Source organism: Mesocricetus auratus, unplaced genomic scaffold (assembly GCF_017639785.1).
Source record: "Mesocricetus auratus isolate SY011 unplaced genomic scaffold, BCM_Maur_2.0 Super-Scaffold_100025, whole genome shotgun sequence".
Taxonomy (NCBI): domain Eukaryota; kingdom Metazoa; phylum Chordata; class Mammalia; order Rodentia; family Cricetidae; genus Mesocricetus; species Mesocricetus auratus.
Window position 1 is genome coordinate 21,701,653 of NW_024429206.1, and position 23,754 is coordinate 21,725,406.

The following is a 23,754-nucleotide window of genomic DNA, read 5'->3' on the forward strand; positions in this document are numbered from 1 at the left end:
TGTGTGGGTGCCCACAGAGTCCCTGAAGCAGAGATACACAGGAGTTGCAAGTAGTTGTGAACCACCCGGATGGGTTCTTGGAAGGAAACTCGGTTACCCTGGAAGAGCAGTGTGCTGGCCAGTGGTTTGGGGTTTTTGTTTTGTTCTGTTCTATTTTTGTCTAGAGTCACTTAGAAAGAGGTAACTTCAGTTGAGAAAATGCCCCCATCAGATTGGCCGGTGAACAAGTCTGTGGGGCAGTTTCTTGATTAACGATGGATGTGGGAAGGCCCAGCCACTGAGTGTAGCGCCACCCCTGGGCAGGTGGTCAGTCCTCCACAGCCTCTGGTTCCTTGGGTTCCTGCCTTGACTTCCTTCGGTCGTGGGCTATGACAGGCAAGTGTAACCCTTTCCCCCCCAAGTTGCTCTTGCTCATGCGGGCATCACAGCCCTAGAAAGCAAACTAAGGCAAACAGTAAGTGTTCTTAATGGCTGAACCATCTATCCAGACCTTCTCCCTGCAAGCTTTTAAATGACAGTCTTTTAAAGCTCATTACATCTGGGATTCTGCAAGAACAGTCTAATGTACAAAATTAATTACCTAATGGCTCTTTGTCACATTCTAGGATATCCCAACACATTCATCAAATCACTGTTACATATGTTAAAAAACACAGAAGCTGGGGAGAAACTCATTTGTCAGGCAAAAATAAAGCTCTGAGTTTGACCCCTAGAATATACCCAAAAACAAACAAACAAACAAAAACAATGGAAAAAATGCTAAGGGTAATCGTGCAAGTTTATAATCCCAGCGGCTCAATGATCGGCCAGCCTAGTTTAATACGTGAACTACAGGCAAATGAGAGACTCTGTCTCAACGAGCAGAGTGGGTGGCTGCTGGGGACAACACCTGAGGCTGACATTTGACCTCACACAAGTACACACACTTGTACATGTACAACATACATGAATACTCATTACACACACACACATGCACATACACGTGTGTGCACACCCACTCAAAAGGATGTTTTTAATTTACAGGCATCTTTTCCTTTCCAACATCCACCATTACTTGAGGAGGGCGAAGTCAAACCAGATGTGTGAACTGTGCAGAGGCGCTGGTATGTGAAGTCATTACCATTCACCTGTAGCTGGCTTAGCTCCATTCCCTCAATGACCATGGAGATTAGCCTACTACTATGTTTTCCCGGGCTGCTACCCACCCAACATCATTCTGGAGGCTGGCATCCATCTGAACTGCAGGACATCAAATGTGCCCACCTTCCAGAGTTCTGACAGCCTTCCCTCTCAGTCAGCTCCCTGCCTCCCCAGAGTGACACTGTACACCCTGCTATCCTCCTCTTGCTCATTAGATGCCTGGGGCCTGCTCCTATTTGGCTCTTGCAATCTCCTGGGCTCCTCTGATGATCTCAGCCTCTTGACCCTGCTCTTGCTCTGCTTCAAACTCTCCTTTTCCAGGGAACCTGTTCTCTGCTGTGTAATGGTGGAAGCCTTTACAAAGGATAGGCACTCACACCGACATGGGTGTAAAAAATCACAGGGGAAGGAAGATAAGCCAACCCCCACTCAGCCATCAACTCTCTGGAAGTGAAACCTAGCAATGCACTTCTCGGAACGCACAGAACCTTCACCATTGTGTGTGCATGTGCCTATGGAGGACACAGGACATCTTTAGGTGTGGTTGGCAGGCACTGTCCACCTTCCATTGGAGACAGGGTCTATCAATGGCCTGGAGCTCACTAGGCTAGGCTGGCTGGCTAGCAAGCACCAGGGGTCCATCTGTTTTCACTTCCTTAGTTCTGGAATTGTGAGTGTAAGCCACCATGACCAGTTTTTCAGGTGGTTTCTGGGGGTTGAACTCAGGTGGCCAAGCACTTTACTAACTGAGTCATCTCCCTGGCTGACTACCTTTTACTTAAATGTGTATAACACACACACACACACACACACACACACACACACACACACAGTTTCACTACTGAACATATATGATAACAGGAAGGTCAGTGCCCTGAGTCTGTCACAGGAAACAGCCTGTAGGCCTAAGGTCTCCACTGATAATTCATGAGTGAATAAGAGAATGAGTAAATGTATATTCAGGAGCAAGAGACAGAGAGATGAAATTTCTGCTCCAATCTATGGGGAATACCATAATGAAAACCTCACTATCAAGGAACAGCCAAACCCCAAAACCAAGCTTCTAATTCTATGTAAATCTAGAAAAATCTTTGGAGCACCTCCTTTAATTTAGTTACCAAATTATTTAGTGCTAATATCGCACGGTAGACGGTGTGGACTCATTAAGTGGGAATCAGGTCCAACAGACAAAATGGGGGCTTGGAGATTAGAAACCGCTCCCTGGGAGAGGAAGATGAACTGAGTCACGCCATGTTCGAGATGCCTGGCTAATTGAATTGGGATAATGAAAGGCAAGTCACCGGGGGCGCTTTCATGGAACAGAAGTTACTAAAAGAGCGGCCCTCTCTGCTATCCTTCATCCCTTTAAACCCAGGGAGTTAAAAGGAAGACGAGGCTTACCTGCTGTTCTGACTGTCTCTGTCATCCAGAACCCAGAGTGAATTGAAGTCATCATGCAAACCTAGTTAGCTTTTCAAACTACACCCAATTCCTAGCTGAGCTGAACTGCAAGGGCTCTAATTAGGCCTCGCCTGGTGATAAGGTAAAAGTGAGTAAGACTCACTGAGGGGGGGTGAGGGAGGGCAGGTGCCCGGGAAACGAGGAGATGCCGTCACTTCTCAAAGGGGAGGCGAGCGCTTTCTTCTCTTACCCATTTTTGTGTGGGTGCATGTTCACACCACCCTGTGTATGTGCAAGCCAGGGGATAATTTTCAGGAGTCCGTTTTCTCTCTTTCCATCATGCTGGTCTAGGAATCGAACTCAGGTATTCCGAGTTGTCAGCAAGTGCCCTTAGCTGCTGAACCATCTCACCCTCTTTTTTTTTTTTTTGTTATATGTACACCTATATATAAATATCTAAATACAACCTGCTGAGACTGTTTGGAATTGCTTGTGTGTGTGTGTGTGTTTAGGACTATTCACTTGGTACTGGATACCCAATCAGGGTGCTCAACCTGTATCAATTCTCCCTCTCTCAGAAATCATTTATTATCATTACCATTATTATTATTATTATTATTATTATTATTATTATTATTGGTTTTTCAAGACAGGGTTTCTCTGTGTACCAGTTCTGGCTGTCCTGGAACTCACTTTGTAGACCAGGCTGTCCTTGAACTCACAGAGATCCGCCTGCCTCTGCCTCCCGAGTGCTGGGATTAAAGGCGTGCGCCACCACCATGCAGCTTCTCTCAGCAATCATCCAGGGGGAGGCCTTTGAGATTGCCCCCATCTGTGCTGGCTTATCAGCTGGCAGTGTCGTCGCTCAGGTTTGTTTTAAATCACGGACCCCTTTTCTCCTTCCTTCCCCCTCCCTCCCCACCTCTCCCACTCCCTCTCTCTTTTTTTAAAGAATTACATCTATCTGCCCATGCATCAATGCATATGGAGGACTGAGGACAATCCGGGGAAGTTAGTTCTCTCCTTCCATCATGTGAGTGCTAGGGAATCGAACTCAGGTCGTCAGGGTTGGTGGCGAGCACCTTTGCACACTAGACCCCTCTCTTTTTTTGAAACAAGCTTTCATCTATAAATGAGTAACTGGCCAGAAAGCAGTCCTGGTGAGGACTCGGTATCGTCTAGTCCCCAGAAGGATTGATGCTATGGGTAGAAGAGTAATTGTTCAAGACCGTAAATGACTATATGCATAGCCAATGAGCACCCAGTGCCTTCAACTTCTTGCAGGGTAGAAATTATCACTCCTCCAACTCCATAATATGAAAAAATGTATCTTTTTAAATATTTTTAAAAATACTTTTAATTTATGTGTATTTGTGCCTGAGTGTTCATATGGGTATGCCCATGCAGGGGCGCCCTTGGAGGCTGGACAATTGCATTGGACTCTCTGAAGCTAAAGATACAGATGGTTGTGAGCTGCTTGATATGGGTACTGGGAACTGAAGCCGGCTCCTAGGTGAGAGTGCTCTTAACTGCTCAGCCGTATCTCTAGCACCTCAATTTTTTGTTAAACACAAACAAATAAACAAACTGACTAGAGATATGAGACAGCCCAATGGTAAAGGAATCCACCACCAAGCCTAGTGACCCAAATTTGATCCCTGAGACTCACGTGGTAGAAAGAACTGACTCCTAAAACTTGTCCTGTATCTACACACACACACACACACACACACACACACACACTCACTCAATCGTTCACACTAAAACATGAATACATGAATAAAATGGAAAAACAAAATCCAAAAACTTCCAAACCCTAAAATATCCCTTATTGTCTCCTCCCAGGTTTAAGCCTTAAGTCTAGATTTTAATTCTTGCTCTAATGCAGTTCTACATAGATTTCCAAAAGCTTTGTTTTATGAGTTAATCAATTTTTATGCCCTTTCCATTCATGAGACCAACTCATCAAAAAGGAGAAGGGCATTAGCGGGTGATGCTTGTTTTAGCGTTTATGGTTTCCCTCAGAGACAAGGAGATTTCTGATTACCAGTTTGAAGATGGACTGGCCCTTGACCCTGCCTGCCTGTGCTTCTTGGACGACCTGAGACTGTCTCAAAACAACAGGAACAGTAATAAAGCAAGTCCCTGCCGCCTGCCTTGGCTCTCTGGCTTAGTTTTATACTTCCCTCCATGAGGTTCCCATGCCCCTGAGGCCAGCCCCACCCAGCTCTGCACAGGGAGGAGTCACACTGACCTTGACTTTCTGTTGGTGGTGGTAAATCTGCCAGGCGATATGCACGTGCATGGCGCACCACTTTCCTGGTTTCTGGAATAAGAAAGAAAGAATAGCCCGATCAGAAGGAAGACATGCCAGAAAGCCCGCTTTCGTTTGCCCCGGGTCCCCGCAGATCTGGGACATGGCGAGTTCTTTTCTTTCACGAGAACAGGAGAGCTGTGTCAATCAAATGCTTCCACTAGCGGCTCTGCCAAGCTCGGGCATGAGGGAGTCAGAACCTGCATCCCCTTGTCCCATGTGGGCATGAGACCACTGCTCCTTTACAAGGCAGTTCTTTGCCAAGGACAAGATGGCAAAGACCTGACTCTCTCTGTGTGGCTTGTCATCTCCAATGCCAGCAGGCAGGCCTATCGAGTATCAAGTCCCACCTAACAAATGCTGTCAAGCTAACAGGCACATCAGCTGTCCAGAAAGAGCTAATTAGGGGATGTCTGTGGATCGGATCGAAACAAGAGTGGGGACAGGGCCCTCAAAAGTGTTACACAGTGATCTGTCACATTCTTATTGCAGTCTGGCAACTTGGGATGTTTCACTGGGAGCCAGTAAGCCATGTGTGTGCGCGTGACTTTATTCACTGCTAGTTAAAAGAAGAGAAAAGGGGGAATGAGGGGCCAAGGAGGAGTGAATGCCTTTCTGCCTGCAGGGATCAAGTCTCTCTTCTGCCTGCTGAAGAGCGCTGGCCAATGCATGGGGCAACAGAGGGCGGGGCTGACTCCTTCCTTTCTGCTTAACGTGCTCCTCCAGTAAACACAAGGATGAGAGAGTCCTGCCCTGTTCGGCAACAACAAAAAGGACAGAGGCACCTGGTTTCTGTAGCAAGCTGCTGCCCCTGACTTAGATCCAAGTCTGATACCAGGTCTGCTCTTTCTGATAGAATTGTGGGATGTTCGTGATCCACAATGTGACCCACTTGGGGCAAGTGAAGAAAGGGGGTTGTGATGGCTAACCCTGCAGGACCTAGAGTCACCCAAGAGACAAGACGCCAGGCACACCGATGAGGGATGAGCTAGACGATGCCAGCCTCTGGAAATGCCCATGAGGGATGAGGTGATTAGGGTAACTGAGACGGGAAGGCCCACCCTAAATAAGGACATCGCTACTCCCTGGACTGGGGTCCCCGCCAGAATAAAAAGCAGACAGCGAGTTGAGCACCAGCATCCGTCTCTTGCTGCTTTTTACCCACGTTTTCCCACCTAGACCTCCTGGCCGTGACGTACTAGAACCTAACTGTGAGTCCAAAGACAGCCTTCCTGCGTTGGTCAGGCATTGTGTCACAGCAGAGAGAAAAGAGATTATGTGGCAGTCAGCATCAGGAACTGGGCCATCCAAACCACCGTCCATCTTCTTGTTTTTTGCCCCAGCTCTGTACTGGTCAAGTTAGTTTGTACCCAGAGGTCCCTCACTGGCCAGACTCTGGACTTCAGGCACATTCTGCCTATGTTTACAGCATCCTGCCCATCTGCACTGAATTCTCTGGGCAAAATAAATGGACCCAAGAGAGTCTGACGTCAGCTAACCTCTCACTTGTCCTTCCCTTTGCCTGTTATCCCAGCATAGCAAGAGGGAGGGCGCTTGAGTCTGGGATACGGAGGAAGAGAAAGACCTTGCCTCACAATAACAACACCTGGCCTAGTCTGTTACATTTCTTTAAAAAGATTGCTATTTCTTTTTTTTTTTTTTTTTTTTTTTTTTGGTTTTTTTTTGAGACAGGGTTTCTGTGTGGCTTTGGAGGCTGTCCTGGAACTCGCTTGGTAGTCCAGGCTGGTCTCGAACTCACAGAGATCCGCCTGCCTCTGCCTCCCGAGTGCTGGGATTAAAGGCGTGCGCCACCAACGCCCGGCTTGCTATTTCTTTTAAATAATGTGTGTGTGTGTGTCTGTGTGTCTGTGTGTGGGTATATGTGTGTGCAGTGTCCACAGTAGCCAGAAGAGGGGGTTGGATCCCTGAGAACTGGAGTTATTAGCCACCCAATATGGGTTCTAGGAACCACACTTGGGTCTTATGCAAGAGCAGCAAGTGCTCTTAACTTTAGGGTTATCTCTCTAGCCCTCCTGTCAGTTGTACTAAGGAAAAACACAGTGGCTCAGCTTCCTCTAGGACTCGAGGGAGGGTAGGAGGGAGGGGGAGGGAAGAAGGTAAGGAGGAGGGAGGAAGGGAGGAATGGAGGGAGGGAGGAAGGGAACAAAAGAAGGAAGGAAGGAAGGAAGGAAGGAAGGAAGGAAGGAAGGAAGGAAGGAAGGAAGGAAGGCAGGCAGACTTAGGTCATTTCCCAACCCCCTGCTTGCAAAACCAGCCACCATTAGCTACTGGCACTGCCTGAGTTCACTCTGGCTTCTCTCCAGTTCGGTCCCTGCTACTGATTTGTATTTTTAACCCATAGAGAGTCAGAGGTTGTAGAAACAGTTCTAGAAGAAGCTTTCCTTACCCTTAACATAGGTCTGAAAGGATCTGTCAACTGTGAAGAGAAAATGACAACTCGGTTACATGCCTGTCACTCAAACAATTGCCCTAATTAACAAATTTGTAGTGCTTCATTAGGAGGGGAAATTAAAATGTTAGAATTTTACTTTTAAATGAAGCCCTTTTAGAGAATAATTAACCCATTTTCACACCATCAAAAGTACCAAGTGTCCCCTCCCCCACTCAGGAGTCTCACAACATGCACAATGACAAGCTCCCCCCCCCCCATACAAGTTTCACCAGCAGAGACGTGCCCTATGCCAGCATGACTTGTGTGGAACCTACACCATGAGGAGCCCGTTTCTGACTGGCTCTGCCGCAGGCCACCGTGTGGGGCTCCGAAGAGAGAGCAGCCTCAGACTACAAAATGAAGGATGACATGGATGTGACAGCTGGTAATGCCTGTCTTGTCCAGACCCTGTAGACCCAGGCTGTCTTTACAACATCCTGGCTTCAGTAATATGTGCCATCTCTTCAAAAAAAAATCATAAAGTAAAAACTGCTTAGAGGGCATAGTTATTAGAGATGGTCAACAGACAAGCTCCCCTATATCATGCAGCGTCGCCTTCTGTTTTAGAGGCAAGCATAGCATCAATTATGAATAGATAATGTAACTGGGGAATGGAGATTTTATTTAGCTCTAGAACATGCTCCATCTGTAAGAGCAGAGTGGTCCAGTAACTTCCTGACCTCAAACAAGAAGATGAGGGTATGTGTATATATGTGTGTGGGGGGGGGGGTCCTAGCTTCCAGGAAGAAAATGCTCAGTGCTTTTCCATTCAGAAGATTCTACGGCCATTTCTTTTCTGCCAGAGAGAGGTACGAAGCTATAGACAGCTGACCAGTCAGGTGGAAGGTAGACAGGCTGGCGGCATTCAATTTCTGGGCTCAGAATCTTTTCTCTTTTGTGATCGGAGCCAATTACTCTGTATCTTTCTTGCAGTTGGGGAGACCGTGACTTCTATAAGGGACAGGCATTTTCTGACATGTACCATCAAAGGCGGGAGCACCTGGTGGGCCATCCTTTGCAAACGCCCCCGGCATTACCTGTGACCAAGCCTGACTTTGCACGTACCCTTGGGTCCTTTTGGAGGAGAGTGTGGGGGACCGTTCCAGGTCGAGCAGCCACGTCGATAGGGTTGGATGTCTACAAATGTATGAGACCACAGCTTAGGATGTGCAAGAAAGCCAAGTTTTGTCCTTTTCATAAAACAGCAGAAATGAAGCATTTCTTCTCGTTCTGAATTACCACTTTTTAAAAACTTTTATCTGTATATGTTGTATGTTTGTGGCTGAACCTGGAGCCATGGGGACCCTTTATTCTCTGTCTCCATAGAACCGAGACTACAAAAGTACATATACTACTGGCCCAGGGGTGGGGATGGGAGAGAGAGCTGGGACAGAAGGTTCAGCAGCAACCCACACAGCAAAGGAAATCCCTTAAACTGAGAGACGTTGTGGGGGAGGTCTGAGCTCACCAGCGTAGGGCCTGCGTGTGAGTTTAACACATTAGTGAAGGTACCAGAGAGGTTCTAAGGCTTGGATTTTGGGCTGCAGAGGTGGCTCAGCAGTTAAGAGTGCTTGCTGCTCTTGTAGGCGGGGCTGAGCTCAGTCCCCAGTACCCATATCAGACAGCTCACAACTGCCTGGAACTCTATCTCCTGAGGAATCTGATGCCTTGGGGCTCCTTGGGGCTCCTTGGGCCCTGTGGTCCCATGCACATACACAGAGACACACAATTAAAAATTTTTTAATCTTAAAAATGGCTGAAATTTAGGACCCTAATCCTATTCCCCCCACCCCATCCAGGGATTAGCAAGGAGTTCAGGGAAGATAGAGGATAAAAAGCTACACGCAGCTGGCCCCCTCTACAGGATCTAAGAAGCTACAGGGGTAACTTTACCCTCAAACCCTCTTCCCCGCTGACCCACACTTCTCATTTATTATTCTCTTGTTTTTCCTTCCTGCTTTACCACTAGACATTGAAATACTTAAGCGCACTCTCATTTTAGTGTCCACAAGAGGTGGATCTTTCAGAGGGCGGACAGGGTTGTACAGACACCGAGCTTCCTAAACAGTGTAACTGGCAGGTAGGAACAAGAAATTACACTCAGTAACTACTCATCAGCAATGGCAGGAAGGGAACAAGAGAACCTAATTTAGGGACAATGTAAGATTTACTAGTAAATTCTGCTGCTGTTCTTTCAATTCTCGTGAACATTCTTAAACATCTCTGGTAATATTAACAGCACCACTAGACAGTTTGTCTTCTGACTCAACAAGGAGTGACAAAAAAAGCCTGCTTCAAAGGAAACACTCCCCACTAATGTCTTGTGGGGAGATTTTTAAAAATAGTAGGGTGTTTTATTTTTTTATTATTATTATTATTATTATTTGCTTCTCTTTTGAGATGGGGACTCTTACTATGTAATTCTGGCTGGCCTGAAACTTGCTACATATACCAGGTTGGCCTTGAACTTAAGAGATCTGTCTGCTTCTGCCTCTCAAGGACTCGGATTGAAGGTGCATGCCACTATGCTCAGCTGTGGGAACTATTTTCTCCTTTATATATTTTATATAAAATTTTTACATCTCTCATATATTACACATGTTCCATGTACCCAATTGTCTGTATGTGTGTGAGTCTGTGTGTGGATCTGTCTGTGTGTGAGCACATGCGTGCAGGCCAGGGATCAGTTTCTTTCTTCCACCACGTGGTTCACGAGGATCCAGGTCAGTTCCCCAGGCTTGGTGGCATTTGCCTTTGCCTCCTAAACTGCTTTCCTAGTGTCTGGTGGTTATGGAAACTTATTCACGGGCCCACGTGCGTGTGTGTGCGTGTGTGTGTGTGTGTGTGTGTGCGCGTGTGTGTGTGTGTGTGCGTGTGTGTGTGTGTCTGTGTGTGTGTGTGTGTGTACAGACTCACAGGTTGCACAGGTGGAATTCAGAGGACAAGCTGTAAGAACTGGGTTTCTCCTTTTACCATGCAGGTTCTGGGGATAGCACTAGGGGTTGGTGGCAAGTGCCTTGACCCACTGAGGCATGGGCTGGTCCCTACTTTCTTTCAGTAGCTATCAACTGTGTGGATCCCTCACACTCGATGCTACCTGGTCAGAGAGCAGGGGGGAAAAGCTCGTTTAGGCGTGAAGCTTGCCTACGAGAAGTGTGGCAAGAAAGAGAATAGAAGAAAAGCAATCAGCTGCTGTACAACTAACAATTAAGCTGCAGTTGTTAACAGCCTGATTTGCATACATATGAAGAACTCCACTAATGAACAGCAATCTACATATTCAATCAGGAAGATGGTCTGGAAAGGCTTATTTCAACACCCAGAGACACTTTCTTGCCCAGATGTAGTTTGTGGTGTGATTGGATAATTGCAAGTGAGGGAAATAGTCTAATTTATTAAATGACCTACCAGTCTGTTTGGGGACACACTGGAGATTTGTCACAACCTAGTGGGGACACACCAGGGTCTGAGGGATTACTGAAGAACAGAGAATGGGGTCTAAAAATCGCCACCACTTGCGGCGGTCACTGTAAAAGGCCTGTGTACATATAGTCTGGCATTCAAGCTGCAATTCCCTGCACATAAGGGTGATTTCAAAGGCACAGCATCCAACCCCTAATGCCTTTTTAATTTCTCTTCCTGTCTCTGGTTTTTATGGCAACACACCTTTGAAGATGCATGTGTTCAATCCAGGAGACTCTGGTCGCAAACTGGTGCTTTGGCTTAAGAATGGGAATGGGCGGTGGGAAGGGGGCAGAAACCAAGCCACACACAGTACAACATCTCAACTAAAAGGGTTGGCAGCTGGAGAAGCGTATTTCACCTTAAAAATTAGTATTTAAGTAAAATAAGGGCCATAAAATACTGCTTTGTATTCTTTGGATGCTGTTGTGACTGAACCTAGGGAACTGTGCATGGAGACAAGCCATCTACGTCTGAGACACGCCCCAGGCCCCTCCTGGGGGAGCCTAGGGAGGTGCTCTACCACTGAGTCACACCGCCGGTTCTACCACAGTTGATTTTTGTAAAGGTAAAGTGTTGTCAAAATTACTTTTGAATACCAAACTTCATGGATAACTGAGCCTGTGTCGATCTGCATATAATTTAGTTCTTACTGAGAATAAAAGGTGAGTAAATTTCAAGGGCTAGGGAGATGGCTCAGTGGTTAAGAGCACTTGTTACTCATGCAGAGGACCTGGGTTTGGTTCCTAGCACCCACAGGACGGCTCACAACCATCCATGACTCCAGTGCCAGGAGTTCCAACCCCCACCCCCCATCTCCTTGAGCACCAACCACGCACATACAGACAAAATACTCATGCATGTAAAATAAAACCTAAAGAAAAGTAAATAAATTTAAAACGTGACTGTCGAAGCAGTGCGTCAGAAGCAAAGAACAGATCCTGGCCTTGGCGAGTGTGAAGATGGGGTGGGGGTGGGGTGGCGTACAGCTAGGCCTAAGAAGGAGCAGGGAGGGAGGAAGAGCACAGATAAGGTAAGCTCTTGCCTCGCCACCTCCAGGCAGACCCTGCTCCATGCACAGATGCGTGGCTGATACAGCCAAGGGCAGAGAGTAAACAGAAAAACCTCTCTCTCAGACAACAGAAAGAGCCAACAATCTTAGTGTGGGAACTTTTATCCCCGTTTCCCATTAAAAAAGCAAACAACGCTCAGCTCTGCATGCGTGTTCACCACGCACACCTTAAAGGAGACTTGGCATTTCCCAGTAAATGCGTAATGTTCAGTCGTGTTCCCCCAAATCCTTTTCTTCAGTGGTGTAGCTCCTGGTAAGTTTCCTTGTTCCTTCAAATAGACCCTCGCTCATGTTCCTGTGACCTTGGTTAAAAATCAATGGATTTTACAGGGGGAAAAAGACCCAAGAGGAGAGGAGGTTCACTGGCGGGAGTGAGAAGACAAGAGGTACATATGCCGAGGTATATTACATATATTATATGTATAGAAATGTCACGATGAAGCCCACGATTGCTTATAGTTAATACAGGGCAATGGGAAAACTTGTTAGAAAAAGAAACATTCGGAGTTTGGGGAGACAAAAATATAAGTGCATATGATGTACATATTCTGCATATGTTTTAACAGTTGGTTTTATTTATATGTAGGTGTGTGCATGCCAATGCACGTGTGAGTGTTCACAGAGGCCAGGAGAGGGCACTGAGTCTCCCAGAGCTCGAGGTACAGGTTGTGAGCTGCCTGATGTGGGCGCTGGGAACTGAACTTGGGTCCTTCGTAAGAGCGGAAAAAATAGCACTTAAACCACTCAGCCATCCTCCGGCCCCCTTTTCTGCATATTTTGAAGAGTATATAAAAACCTAGCCCAACTGGGACTACATGGGTCCTAGCAACACCAAGTCTAAAACTAAATGGACTAGAAGGAAGGTCTCATTCTACTCCGCATGCTCCTGTGAACTCATCGCTGCAGACAAGCACGGATACAGCCCACGTGCGTACCTAGCCTGGCCCTCCACTAAGATAGGCGCCCATGTCTTCACTCTGAGGCTCTTACCTTCGGCTGGAACGCTCCTTGGAGTGAACCGAAAGGGCCCGTGGGTGGGATCATGGGGGGTATACCCGAGACCGCAGGAGGGTAGGAGTGGAAGAGCTGTAGCCAAAGGTGGGGAGGGATTGAAAAAAAAAAAGGTTTTAGTAGGGGGCCACGTGATACGTCCCAATTCCCATAGAAAGACATCGACATTAGCAAGCCAACCAATCTCGGTGTGATGCCATTAGCCAAGCTATGATGAGACGAACACACAGATGCACCATGAATGTTTAACGAAAAAAGTTAAAAAGTAGTTCAGAATCAATCGGCCAACAAATGATGTCCCCGATGAGAACATCATTAGAGAGAGAGCGAGCTTTGCTAATTATTAATCAAGAAATCACACAGAAGCCCTCCATGCATATCGAAAACAGGGGATGCTAAGCCCAACAAGACGCCCAGGAAATTACAAGTGAATTAGGGGGGGAAGGAAGATGGAGAAAAGGAAGAGAAGGTCTTTAGGAGGGCCAGGATTTCGTATTGTTGAGACCTGATGAGTTTTAAATGAATTTAGATGTTTGGTGGTTGGAGGAAAAGAGGCTATTCACAATCCTTGCTTCATTAGGTTGTTCTCCAAGTGGCATTTCCAGAGGACAATTTAATCCCCTCATCTAAAATGATGATGGATATTTGTGGAGGGTTAAATGACTCGGTTTACATTTTAAATGGAACTGCCGATTTTCACAGAAAGTCTGAGAAGAATCATCTGATCTTGTCTCCCACCGCTGATCATCTGAAGAAATGACGCCGCAGCCCGGGACAGCATGTTTTAGTTGTAAGTTCCTCCTGTCCCAGACTTTTAGGTCCTCAAGGCCCCTGACATCCACACATAAAGCAGAGATCTTCCTGACCGCTTCTCACCTCGTGGGCTGCTCGGGGACAGGCTTGTTGGAGGCTACGGGAGGGGAGCTGAGCCCTGATGTGATTGTGACCACTCAATGGCACAAAGGACGGCTTCTAATGAAGTTTGAGTCTTCTGGACTCAACAGCTCACAAAGCACAAACAATGGCAGGGGAAACAAACTCAGCACACAGCCGAACCCGCGGTGTCGGCGGCGGCGGCAGCGCATCTCACTCCTGGAAAGATCTTCTCTGACTCCAGGATCAAACTGTCATATGATATCTAAGCAACTCCCCAGCTCCACTGCTAAGACGTACAAGACGTACGTCAAAAACACAATAACTAGCTTCCCTTAATAGTGCCCCAGGCTAGCTGTTTTTCAGCCACGCCTGAAAGCCACACTCCGCAACCCTATCTTCGGAGTGTGGGGTGTTTTCTGTCGCTTTCTGTCGCACTCTGCTCTCTCCAAAGATACCAAGAAGTTTTCCAGACTAATTGATATTGAACTAAATCCACTTAAACAGCGATTGCCAGCCAAGTACCCTCATTTAAAACTACTTTTAAGTCTAAAATTGTGTTTCAGCTACTTGAGCGCACTGCATCTTAATTTGCCTTATAATGTCCTAATCCCCAAAGCAGGGGAGACTACTTCATAGATTAGCCACTATCGCTAATATTATGAAATAACTCTCCCCCAGTACATTGTATAAAGCGGAGTAATTAAATGCATGCTGTAGTATAATGCTCACGTTTCTATGACTCTACCTCCAAGTGGTCCTTTCTTCTCTAATGGTTACAATTAAAAAGAAAAATGGGAGGCCCATTCTCCTCTCCTCCCCTCTGTTGCAGACCTCTTGGAATAGAAATACAGCTGACTCCTGCCCCTTGTCTTAAAGTCTGAAGTGTCTCAGTCATAAAACAGAAACTTCCCTGTCACTCGGGCCTCCACACTCCTCCACCTTTAACCCAGGGACCTTCTGTGGCCTAGGAGGAGGAAGGCACTGATGCATTGGTCTCATGAAGCCAGCCTAGGCCACCCACTGAGCATCAGACACCTTTTGTTAGGATTACTTCATTAACTGGTCTTCCATTTATTTGTTTTCAATGGTGTGTGTGTGTGTGTGTGTGTGTGTGTGTGTGTGTGTGAGCGTGCGCACACGTGGTGTGCTGAGAGATAGCCTATTTATCTTGGCTTTTTTAGACATTTTATTATTAGTGGGGGGGAAGCGTGGTATGTTTGGGGGGGATGTGTATGTGTAAGTCAGAGGCAACTCTGATAAACTAGTTCTCTTTCTACCTCTATGTGGGCGCTAGGGATTGAACTCGGGTCTCCAGGCTTGTGTGGCAAACATCTTTCCTCGCTGAGCCATCTCCTGGCTGTCTGTCTCGTTTTGAGAGACAGGATCTCTCGCTGGGATGTGCCTCCCACTAGCCTTGGGCATCCTCCTGTCTCCACCTCCCCAGTGCTGGGATTACAAGTGTGTATCATCATGTCAGGCCTTTTCACTTAGGATTAAACTCAAGTCCTCACACTTGTGAGGCAAAAACAGTATGGATTAAGCCAGCTCTCCAAACCCTGCCTGACCTTTCATTTAAATCTACAAAGCACCAAGCAAGGACAGGCACCCGCAATGAGGAAGCCCACAGATTGATTCTCATTGTCACTGTTGAAATACTTGTGTGCCCCAGTGCTCAGCAGTCCAGGGAGATCACACGGGGACTAAGTGACCTAAATATTCCTTTTCTCCCTCCTACTACCACTTTTATTTATTTAAATTCCCTCTCTCTCTCCCTCTCTCTCTCTCTCTCTCTCTCTCTCTCTCTCTCTCTGTGTGTGTGTGTGTGTGTGTGTGTGTGTGTGTGTGCATTCAAAAGTGTAGTGGCTGGAGTTACAGGCAGTTATGAGTCACAACCCTACCTGGATGCTGGGAACTGAACTCTTAACCAACCTCTCTGGTAAGACCATGGCTGACCTCAAGTTCCCTGTGTAGCTGAGGACGACCTTGAACTCTTGATCCTCTTGCCTCCACCCCCAACTTCTGGGGACATAGGTGTGCACTACCATGCCTGGTTCTGTCCAATGCTGAGGATGGAAGCCAGGGCCTCTTGCTCTACATCCCCTACCTGTCTAATTCCAAGAGCTCTTCCTTGGGCCAGTTCCGAACGCCTCTAGAGAGAAAACAGTCCTAACTGACTTCTAGTCTTTTCTGGTCTAGATGTCTTAGCTGCACTCTTGCACAGTAAGCAGCGTGCACGAATCTAGGCTTGAGTGAATCCTGCCTTTACGGATGTATTGAGCCGCATTACAACCGGGTGTTAAGACAGAGCTGTGCAATAAAGCAAAAGACCTGTATACTAGATCCACGTGACTATAATTACTACCCTTCCTTGTTTTCACTTTAAAGATACGAATTAACCAGTAAGCAAGGAGACTAGAGGAGTTTCAGATCACAATGATGCAGTATGCACCCCATAATCAAAATATCACAGTCCAATGGTCCGATCTCTCTCTACATAGAGAAGCTCTTGTGTCTTATATGGCTCAATATATAACTGAGATCAGTTTATACCCTGTAATATTTAAAATAGGTGATGCAGAAGTGCTTTTCAAATAAGCAACAGTGGGTCTAAAGAGAAAAACAGCGTTTTTCCCCACCTTAAGGCTTTTTTGTTTTGTTTTTGTTTTTCGAGGGACGGTCTCAGATTGCCCAAGGCTGGCCTTGATTTCTCCATCCTCCTGCCTCTATTCCCCAAACACTGTGTTAACAGATATGTGCCAACAAGTCTAGCTAAGACCTTTTTAAAATTAACTGACATTTTTAAAATTACTGCTCAATTGAAATAAGGTCTGGATAGCAATCTGGCTATGTGGGAAGGGGTTCTGTATTTATTCTAGAAGGGAAGAAAAATCCACTCTTTAAAGAGGCACGAGTCAAAATAGGGATGGGTAATTCATAGCAAAGGATCGAAATTTAATTCCAGGAGTTCTAGGTTTCTAGAATTTTGAACAGTGACTAAAATCTGCCATATCATACTCTCCCAAGCCAGTAAGGATTCTACTAACAGCCCACCCACTCTTTTGGACAGCTGTGTGGTTTCAGAAAGTTCCAAAACTGGGGCAATGCTAACGATTTACTGTCATCTGGCTTTTGTGAGACAGGGTCTCACACAGCCCAGGCTATCTTTGAACTCACTATGTAGCAAGGATAATCTTAACTCCTGACTCTCCTGCTTTCGCTTCTCTAGTTCCAGGCCAGCAGGCTGGCCCACCCCAACAGGATTGCGGACGATCTTTTGATTCGGAAGATGATACTGCATTGATACCCAAAGGGGGGGGGAAGGAAAGGCACACAAGCAAGCACCCCGGATGATAAAGGAGTGATGGGGAGACTCTTGCACAGATGACAGGGAAGGCTGCCAGGCGCTCACTCATCTGTGGCAAGAGCACGGAAATGGAAAAGGCGTGACAATGAATGTGTAGCGCAGTAGTATGACTCACGCTATGCCGGTAGAATGGGTCAACTTTGGTGGGGTATTTGTCAAACTGCAAAGGGATCAAAGCAAACGCTAGTTACTTTAGCCGCATGTTCTGCTCATCCCCCTCCAATGGAGGAGACCCACTAGACACACTTCCGTGACAACCTCGGGGTGCACAAAAAAAAAAAAGGAAAAAAGCAAGTCTCCCAACAAGTATCCAGAATGTAAATGCAGTGATAAGCCCGCCCAGTATGCCCCCACTCCTCGGGACCCCCGGCTGCTACGTCTGGGGACTGGCACAAGGCAAACACCCGAAGTGGAGGAAACAGGCAGTTATCCAGATCAACCAGGAAAGCGGACATTGCATCTGTACTGGACAGTTGTATGTCAACTTGACACAAGACAGAGCCATCCAAGAGCAGGGAACCTCAGTGGAGAAAGTGCCTCCAGATGACGGGCTGTGGAAAAGGCTTAGGCATTTTTAAATTAGTGATCAATGGAGGAGGGCCCAGCCTGCTGTGGGTGGGGCCATCCCGGGTTCTCTAAGAAAGCAGACTGAGAAAGTCAGGAGGAGCAAACCAGTAAGCAGCCCTCGCCGGGCGTTGGTGGCGCACGCCTTTAATCCCAGCACTTGGGAGGCAAAGGCAGACGGATCTCTGTGAGTTCGAGGCCAGCCTGGTCTACAAGAGCAAGTTCCAGGATAGCCTCCAAAGTCACAGAGAAACCCTGTCTTGAAAAAACAAACAAACAAACAAACAAAAAAAAGCAGCCATCCTCCGTGGCTTCTGCACCAGCTCCTGCCTCCAGGTTCCTGCCCAGTTTGAGTTCAGGCCTTGGTTTCCCTCAGTGGACTGTGACTCTGGATATGTACATCAAATCAGCCTTGCCCTCCCCCAAAACTGTTTTTGTCGTGGTGTTTCATCACAGCAATAAAAACCCTAAGAAGCCATCTAATTCATGCTGAGAACTATCCCCTTGTATTTTTATCTTTTCTATGGCAGGAAAACTACAGACTCTGCTGACTCAGGGAAACATGTTACAGTACAAAATGAGTGATTTGGGGGAGATCTTGGAGCCTTGCCTCTGAACAGTAAAAGCGTATTCTTTACAACAACAACAAAAATGTGTGTATGTCTGTGTGCCTGTGTGGGTGTGTACACAAGTATTCAGGTACCAAAGGAGGCCAGAAGAAGGTGATGGATCTCCTGCAGCTGAAGTTATAGGTGGTTGTGAGTTGTACAACAAGGAGGCTGGGAACTGAACTTTAGTCCACTGCAAGAACAGCAAGTGCTCTTAACCACTGAGCCATGTCTCCAGCCCTAAGTATTTCTTTAAATATTAAAGATAAGCAACATAATGTTGTGATAGTCACTTGCTATGGGCAGGTCTCTGTCTCAGAAAATATATAGACTTCTACTATAGCACCATTCATTGGTACTCCTGGTTTCCAAAACAAATACCCCAGTTCTCCACACATGTGCCAGTCCCCAGACAAGACAGAGTAAAAACTATGTCACTGCTGAGTTATATCTCTGTGGGACGTATCTGCCCCCACTGCCTGCTTGCTATCAGACATAACTTAAGTTTAGGGCACTGTGTCATATCACAGAATCATGAGAAGTATGGCAGTTCTAGGACAACAGAATTAGGGGAAATACAGGATCAAGGAAGAGGGAGTATCCAGAGCGAGCATCTTCCCAACAGGCCCCCTGCTTCTCTTCTCTTCACCCCCGATCTTTCCTAAGTATTTCTATATTGCTATTAAAGACTTTTAGATCTGGGGCCAATCATCCAGCATGCACAAGCAAACACAATAACCCCTTTAAGAAGTTAACGAGCCTTCATCTGAGTGTCTTGAAGGCACCCAGAATTAAATCTACCCACGGTGCCAGTGACAGACATCGAGAAACATATCCCGACTCTGATGTTCTAGAGCCAGAGTTCATCAGCAAAGATGGGCAGGACCCAAGGGATACGCCCTCTCCCACCAGAGTCCCCTCCACCATCCCCTCTCCAGTGTCTCCCAGTGCCCATGCCAACCCCCGAGCCAAGCTGCATGCTCTACTTATCCTCACATTTCTGCCTGGGGTACGCACCATGGGAGGTGCTGGCGTCGGCATGATGGCAGTGGGTGGGATGGCGTGGGGGAACGGCGTGAAGGTGTGCTGGTGCGTGTGCTGATGCGTGTGCTGGTGCTGATGCTGGTGCTGATGGAACTCGGTCCGCAGGTAGGGCGGTGGGCCCAGGGACGCCCCTCGGTCGGCGCTCTGAGAGGCCAGGAAACGCGTGTTTAGTTCCTGCCTCAAGATATCTTGTTCTGGAAAAGAAGGAAATGGAGATTATGGTGGTGGCACCTTTCCTTTCAGAACAGGACATCCTGGCTGCAGACACATCCAGTGTGCATACGACATGTAAGTGCATCACAGGGCGGCGATGAATCCGACCTGACACAGAATCATGAACTTATTTAGCACATTATGAGGTTCTTATTTTGTTTGAAACCGAGGGAGTCTCGTGTAACCCAGACTGACTCTGAACTCCCTATACAGCAGAGAATGACCTTGAACTCCCGATCCTGCTGACTCTGCCTCCTGAACTCTGGGGTGGCAGGCATGCAACACTATACATGGTTTTAAGTAGAGGTATGGATGGAACCCAGGGATTTCTGCATGTTGGGCAAGCACTCTACTACCTGAGCTACATTAGCAGTGCCACAATGAGTGTGTGTGTGTGTGTGTAAAACACTGATTGTGTGGTTCTCCAGTGTGAATGGATGGAGCATGCAGGGATAAGGACGATTTACTTGGGACACACAGGGGTGGAGTCAAAAGCAAGCTCAGTCACTTCCAGCATAGGCTGCTTGGTGAGTTATAAACTAATGAAAGATTGTCTCAAAGCAACAGCAGTAACAACAAACGTGTGGTATGTGGCTAAAACAACAACAAAAACAAGGTGGGTGACTGTGCCCTGAGGAATGCCATTTCCAGTTGACATTCTAGCTTCTAGACTCAGATAAACACATGTGCACAGACACAGACACACACACACACACACACACAGCATATTTAATTACTGTGGTACAGTGAGACACACCAGTCATTCATTATGTATTTGTTAATACTACCCGGTTCCCATGCTTTCTTCAAGGATTGGTATAAACTCTATGAAGTGGCATAACATGGCCAGACTAGATCAGAGTACAGGTTTGGTTAGTATAGTCAGGAGAAAGGAATGATAAAATCTATTACTAGGTCAATTCGTGTGTGTGTGTGTGTGTGTGTGTGTGTGTGTGTGTCACACTAGAACACACTTGTATGTGTGTTATCAACCTCAGGTGTCACTCCTCAGCTGGGTTCCGTATTTTTCTTTAAACAGACACTTACTTCTAATAGTTGATTTTTTTTATTTACTAATTTGTGTGTGGGTGTGTACATCACCACAGGAAAATTTTGGGGAGTTGTCCTTTTTCCACCATGGGGCCCTGGGGATGGAAGTCAGGTGGCCAGCTGTCGTGACAAATGCCTTTACTTACTAGCCATCTCACTGACATCACCTTGGTTTTATGCGGCAAAGCTCTCCCTGGCCTGTACCTCCCCAAAATGACTAGACGAGCTGGCCATGAGCCCTAGGATTCCTCTGTCTCTATGACCCCAGTGCTAGGATCGAAAGCGTGTACCACCATCCCTGTCTTTTATATGTGGGCTTTAGGGATTCAACTGGAGACCTCAGCTTTGCAAGGCAAATCCTATATTGAGTCTTCCCCCTAGCCTAATCATGTCTGTCTTCAAAATTCTGGGGTATATTGTCACCTCAACAGAACGTAAAGAGGGCCCCCCTGGAGAGACAACTCAGCAGTTAAGAGCTCATATTGTTGTTGTAGAGGATCTGCCCTTAGTTCTAAGCAGCCATGTCAGATAGCTCACAATCACCTGTGTAACTCCAGCTCCTGGGGATGCCCTCTTCTGGCCTTTTTGGTTATCTGCATACATGTGGATGTGATGTACACACATGCACACACACACATACACACACACCCCCCCACATATGCATGACTAAAATATTAAAATAATAAAAACAGACACAATACAAGATAGAAGGGGGTCTTATTTGACAAAATAAACCCCTACACCAATTCATAACCTAAAGATTCTGGGATGAAACATACTAGTCCATAATTGATGTCACAGTTTAACTGTGTGCCACTGAGCACATGCCATCCAATTTGCACTTAGTGGTGATGTCATAACAAAAAGGTATGACTTAGGCACCTCATTTCTTGTTCAGCATCAAGTTCATCACAGCTGTGTTGGGCAATTTGGAGGCGTTGGTATTTACTTTTGCTGAATCTCAGTCACATAAGATTGGAAGACTCAAAGAACACATCCAAGAGGGGTGAAAACGGTGAAGTAATATGGTCCAGTGATGAGGTGGCCTTCGAGGGGCACTGGGAGTATGGGTGTACCAACGAGACTGCCTCATCTTACCTGAGTAAGTGCTCCCTGCGGGATGCCCGGGCACCTGCAGACTTCCAGATGTCAGCGGCGGGGGAGGAGGCAGAGCGGTGGGAGGGGCGAACATATTGGGGTGATGTGAGTGGGCAGGGGGCTGGAGGGTGGGTGTGAAGCTGTGCAGGGGGCTGTGGTTGGGCAGAGAGAGGGGGAAAGGAGAGGCAGAGGGGTGGTGGGAGATGTGAGGGGGGGCCGGTTGGGTCTTGGCTGGAGTGCTGCTTCTGCTGCTGCTGTTAGGGTAAGAAAGGGGAAAGTCAGCCATTCAGTTTTTGTTGTCTGACTTTTGTTTAGTCTTTTACAGTAAAAGACTTTTTCTTGAGAGAGATTTCCTGTAGCCCAGGCTAATCTCCATCCCACTATATAACAGAGAGTGACCTTGGACTCACCCATCCATTTCCCCAGCTCTGGAATCACAGCCATGCACCACCATGCCCAGTTTATACGGTGCTGGGGATGTAAGCCAACATCCCATGCCCACTAGGCAAGCATTGTATCAAAAGAGCTATATCCTGAGGGAGGGGGGAGGGAAGGAGGGAGGGAGGGAGGGAGTCAGTCCTTGGCTGGTGAGATAACTCAGTCCAATGACCAGGGTTCAATCTGGCCCACATGATGAAAGCAGAGAACCGAATTCTACAACATACGCTCTGACCACCATACCAGGCATGGATGTGCCCACGTACAATCGTGCACAGACAAATAAATACACAAACGAGATTTTAGAAATTCTATCTCCCTGCCTATAGCCATTCCACGTGCCTGCCTTACCCCCTTCCTCTTTATCAATGTTCCCTGGCACCCAGCAGCCTTGTGAACCACAGACGGGTGTGCACCACCCGGCTTTTCTATACAGAAGCCAGGAGCTACCGTTCTGGATGGACCCCCACACCCTATTCAGGTGGCTCCTCCTGCCTCAATGTTAGGACCCCCTCTTATTTCTGCTGCAAAAATTTCACCTCCACCCTAGCAGGAGTCCAGCCTTCTTACTTCCATGAGCCACGCTGGCGGCAGCTGAGTTAAGAACATAGAATAAAACGTTTTTCTGAGTTCTGCCCCTCTGCCACTGTCACCCCGAGAGTGAAGGCGTCACAAGTGGGGGGTCAGGCTAGGAAGGGCTTCATTTCCTGTGATATAGACGTCTGGGCACACAGGTGAGGGCTTATCCACATCAGGCTGATTGAGATGAGATGCCCCGAATGTGGGCAGCACCACACTGACAACAAATGAGAAACAGGGCTGAGCGCCAGCATCCATCTCTCTCTGCTTTCTGACTGTGGATGCCCTGCGACCAGCTGCCTCACACTCCTGCCGCCACGCCTTCCCCTCCATGATGGGCTGGACCCTCAGATTGTGACCTGAAAGAAACCCTTCCTTCTTTAAATCACTTCTGTCAAGTATTTTGCCAGAGCAACGAGGGAAGCAACTAACACACCACTCTGGGTTCAGAGGGCCATGAGATGTTTCCTGTACACCTGGGGGATGGTGTACAGGAAACAAAGGAGTCCCTAAGCCATCAAAGCCACCCGCCTTCCCAATGGAAGGCAGAAACACAGATGGAGCCTGGGGACAGTGGCAGAGCTAGAATTAGTACCCTGGAGGCTGACCCCCCCCCTCTTCTTTGCAGGTATCATTTGTGCAGCTCTGTCAGCTGTCCTTTGGGAGGCCTGATGAAGTCAAAAGGGAGCCTGGCTCTCCAGCAGGAACCCTCTTTCAGCAGAGCTGGGTGACCCACAGGGCGGCACGGCGCAGTGGGAGAAAGATCCTCTAACAAAAGAAACCCAGACTCTTAGGGTCCCAGGCCTCTGGAAACACCAGCACAGCTTTCTTAAAATGCAGCCCCAGGGAGGCACAGAGCCTGCCTCATCAAGACTCAAGCCGGGAAAAATCTCCGGGTGTGCCTCAGCATGCTTGCCCTGCTCCAACCCCTGCTCTCTGCGCGGGTGCCCTGGTACACCCTCTAACTTTAGTTCGCTTGCTTGTTTCGAGACAGGGTTTCTCTGCGTAGCCCTGGCCATCCTGGCACTCGCTCTGTAGTTCAGCCCGGCCTCGAACTCACAGATCCGT

General features: G+C 47.4%; 1 protein-coding gene across 4 annotated transcripts in view; it reads right to left on the reverse strand.

Moving 5' to 3' along the window:
- The window catches only part of Auts2 (activator of transcription and developmental regulator AUTS2), a 1,041,919-nt gene that overhangs the window by 12,902 nt on the left and 1,005,263 nt on the right, over nucleotides 1–23,754 (reverse strand). For 2 of the 4 annotated variants that reach the window (XM_040731595.1, XM_040731599.1), the window contains 7 exons: nucleotides 21,670–21,923; nucleotides 19,261–19,502; nucleotides 17,208–17,252; nucleotides 12,832–12,927; nucleotides 8,373–8,444; nucleotides 7,263–7,292; nucleotides 4,796–4,867 (listed from right to left, as the gene is read on the reverse strand). In XM_040731595.1, the coding sequence (XP_040587529.1) occupies nucleotides 4,796–4,867; nucleotides 7,263–7,292; nucleotides 8,373–8,444; nucleotides 12,832–12,927; nucleotides 17,208–17,252; nucleotides 19,261–19,502; nucleotides 21,670–21,923 (811 nt within the window). The remainder of the gene's footprint in view (nucleotides 1–4,795; nucleotides 4,868–7,262; nucleotides 7,293–8,372; nucleotides 8,445–12,831; nucleotides 12,928–17,207; nucleotides 17,253–19,260; nucleotides 19,503–21,669; nucleotides 21,924–23,754) is intronic. The other 2 variants (XM_040731596.1, XM_040731598.1) reach the window with 2 other exon arrangements.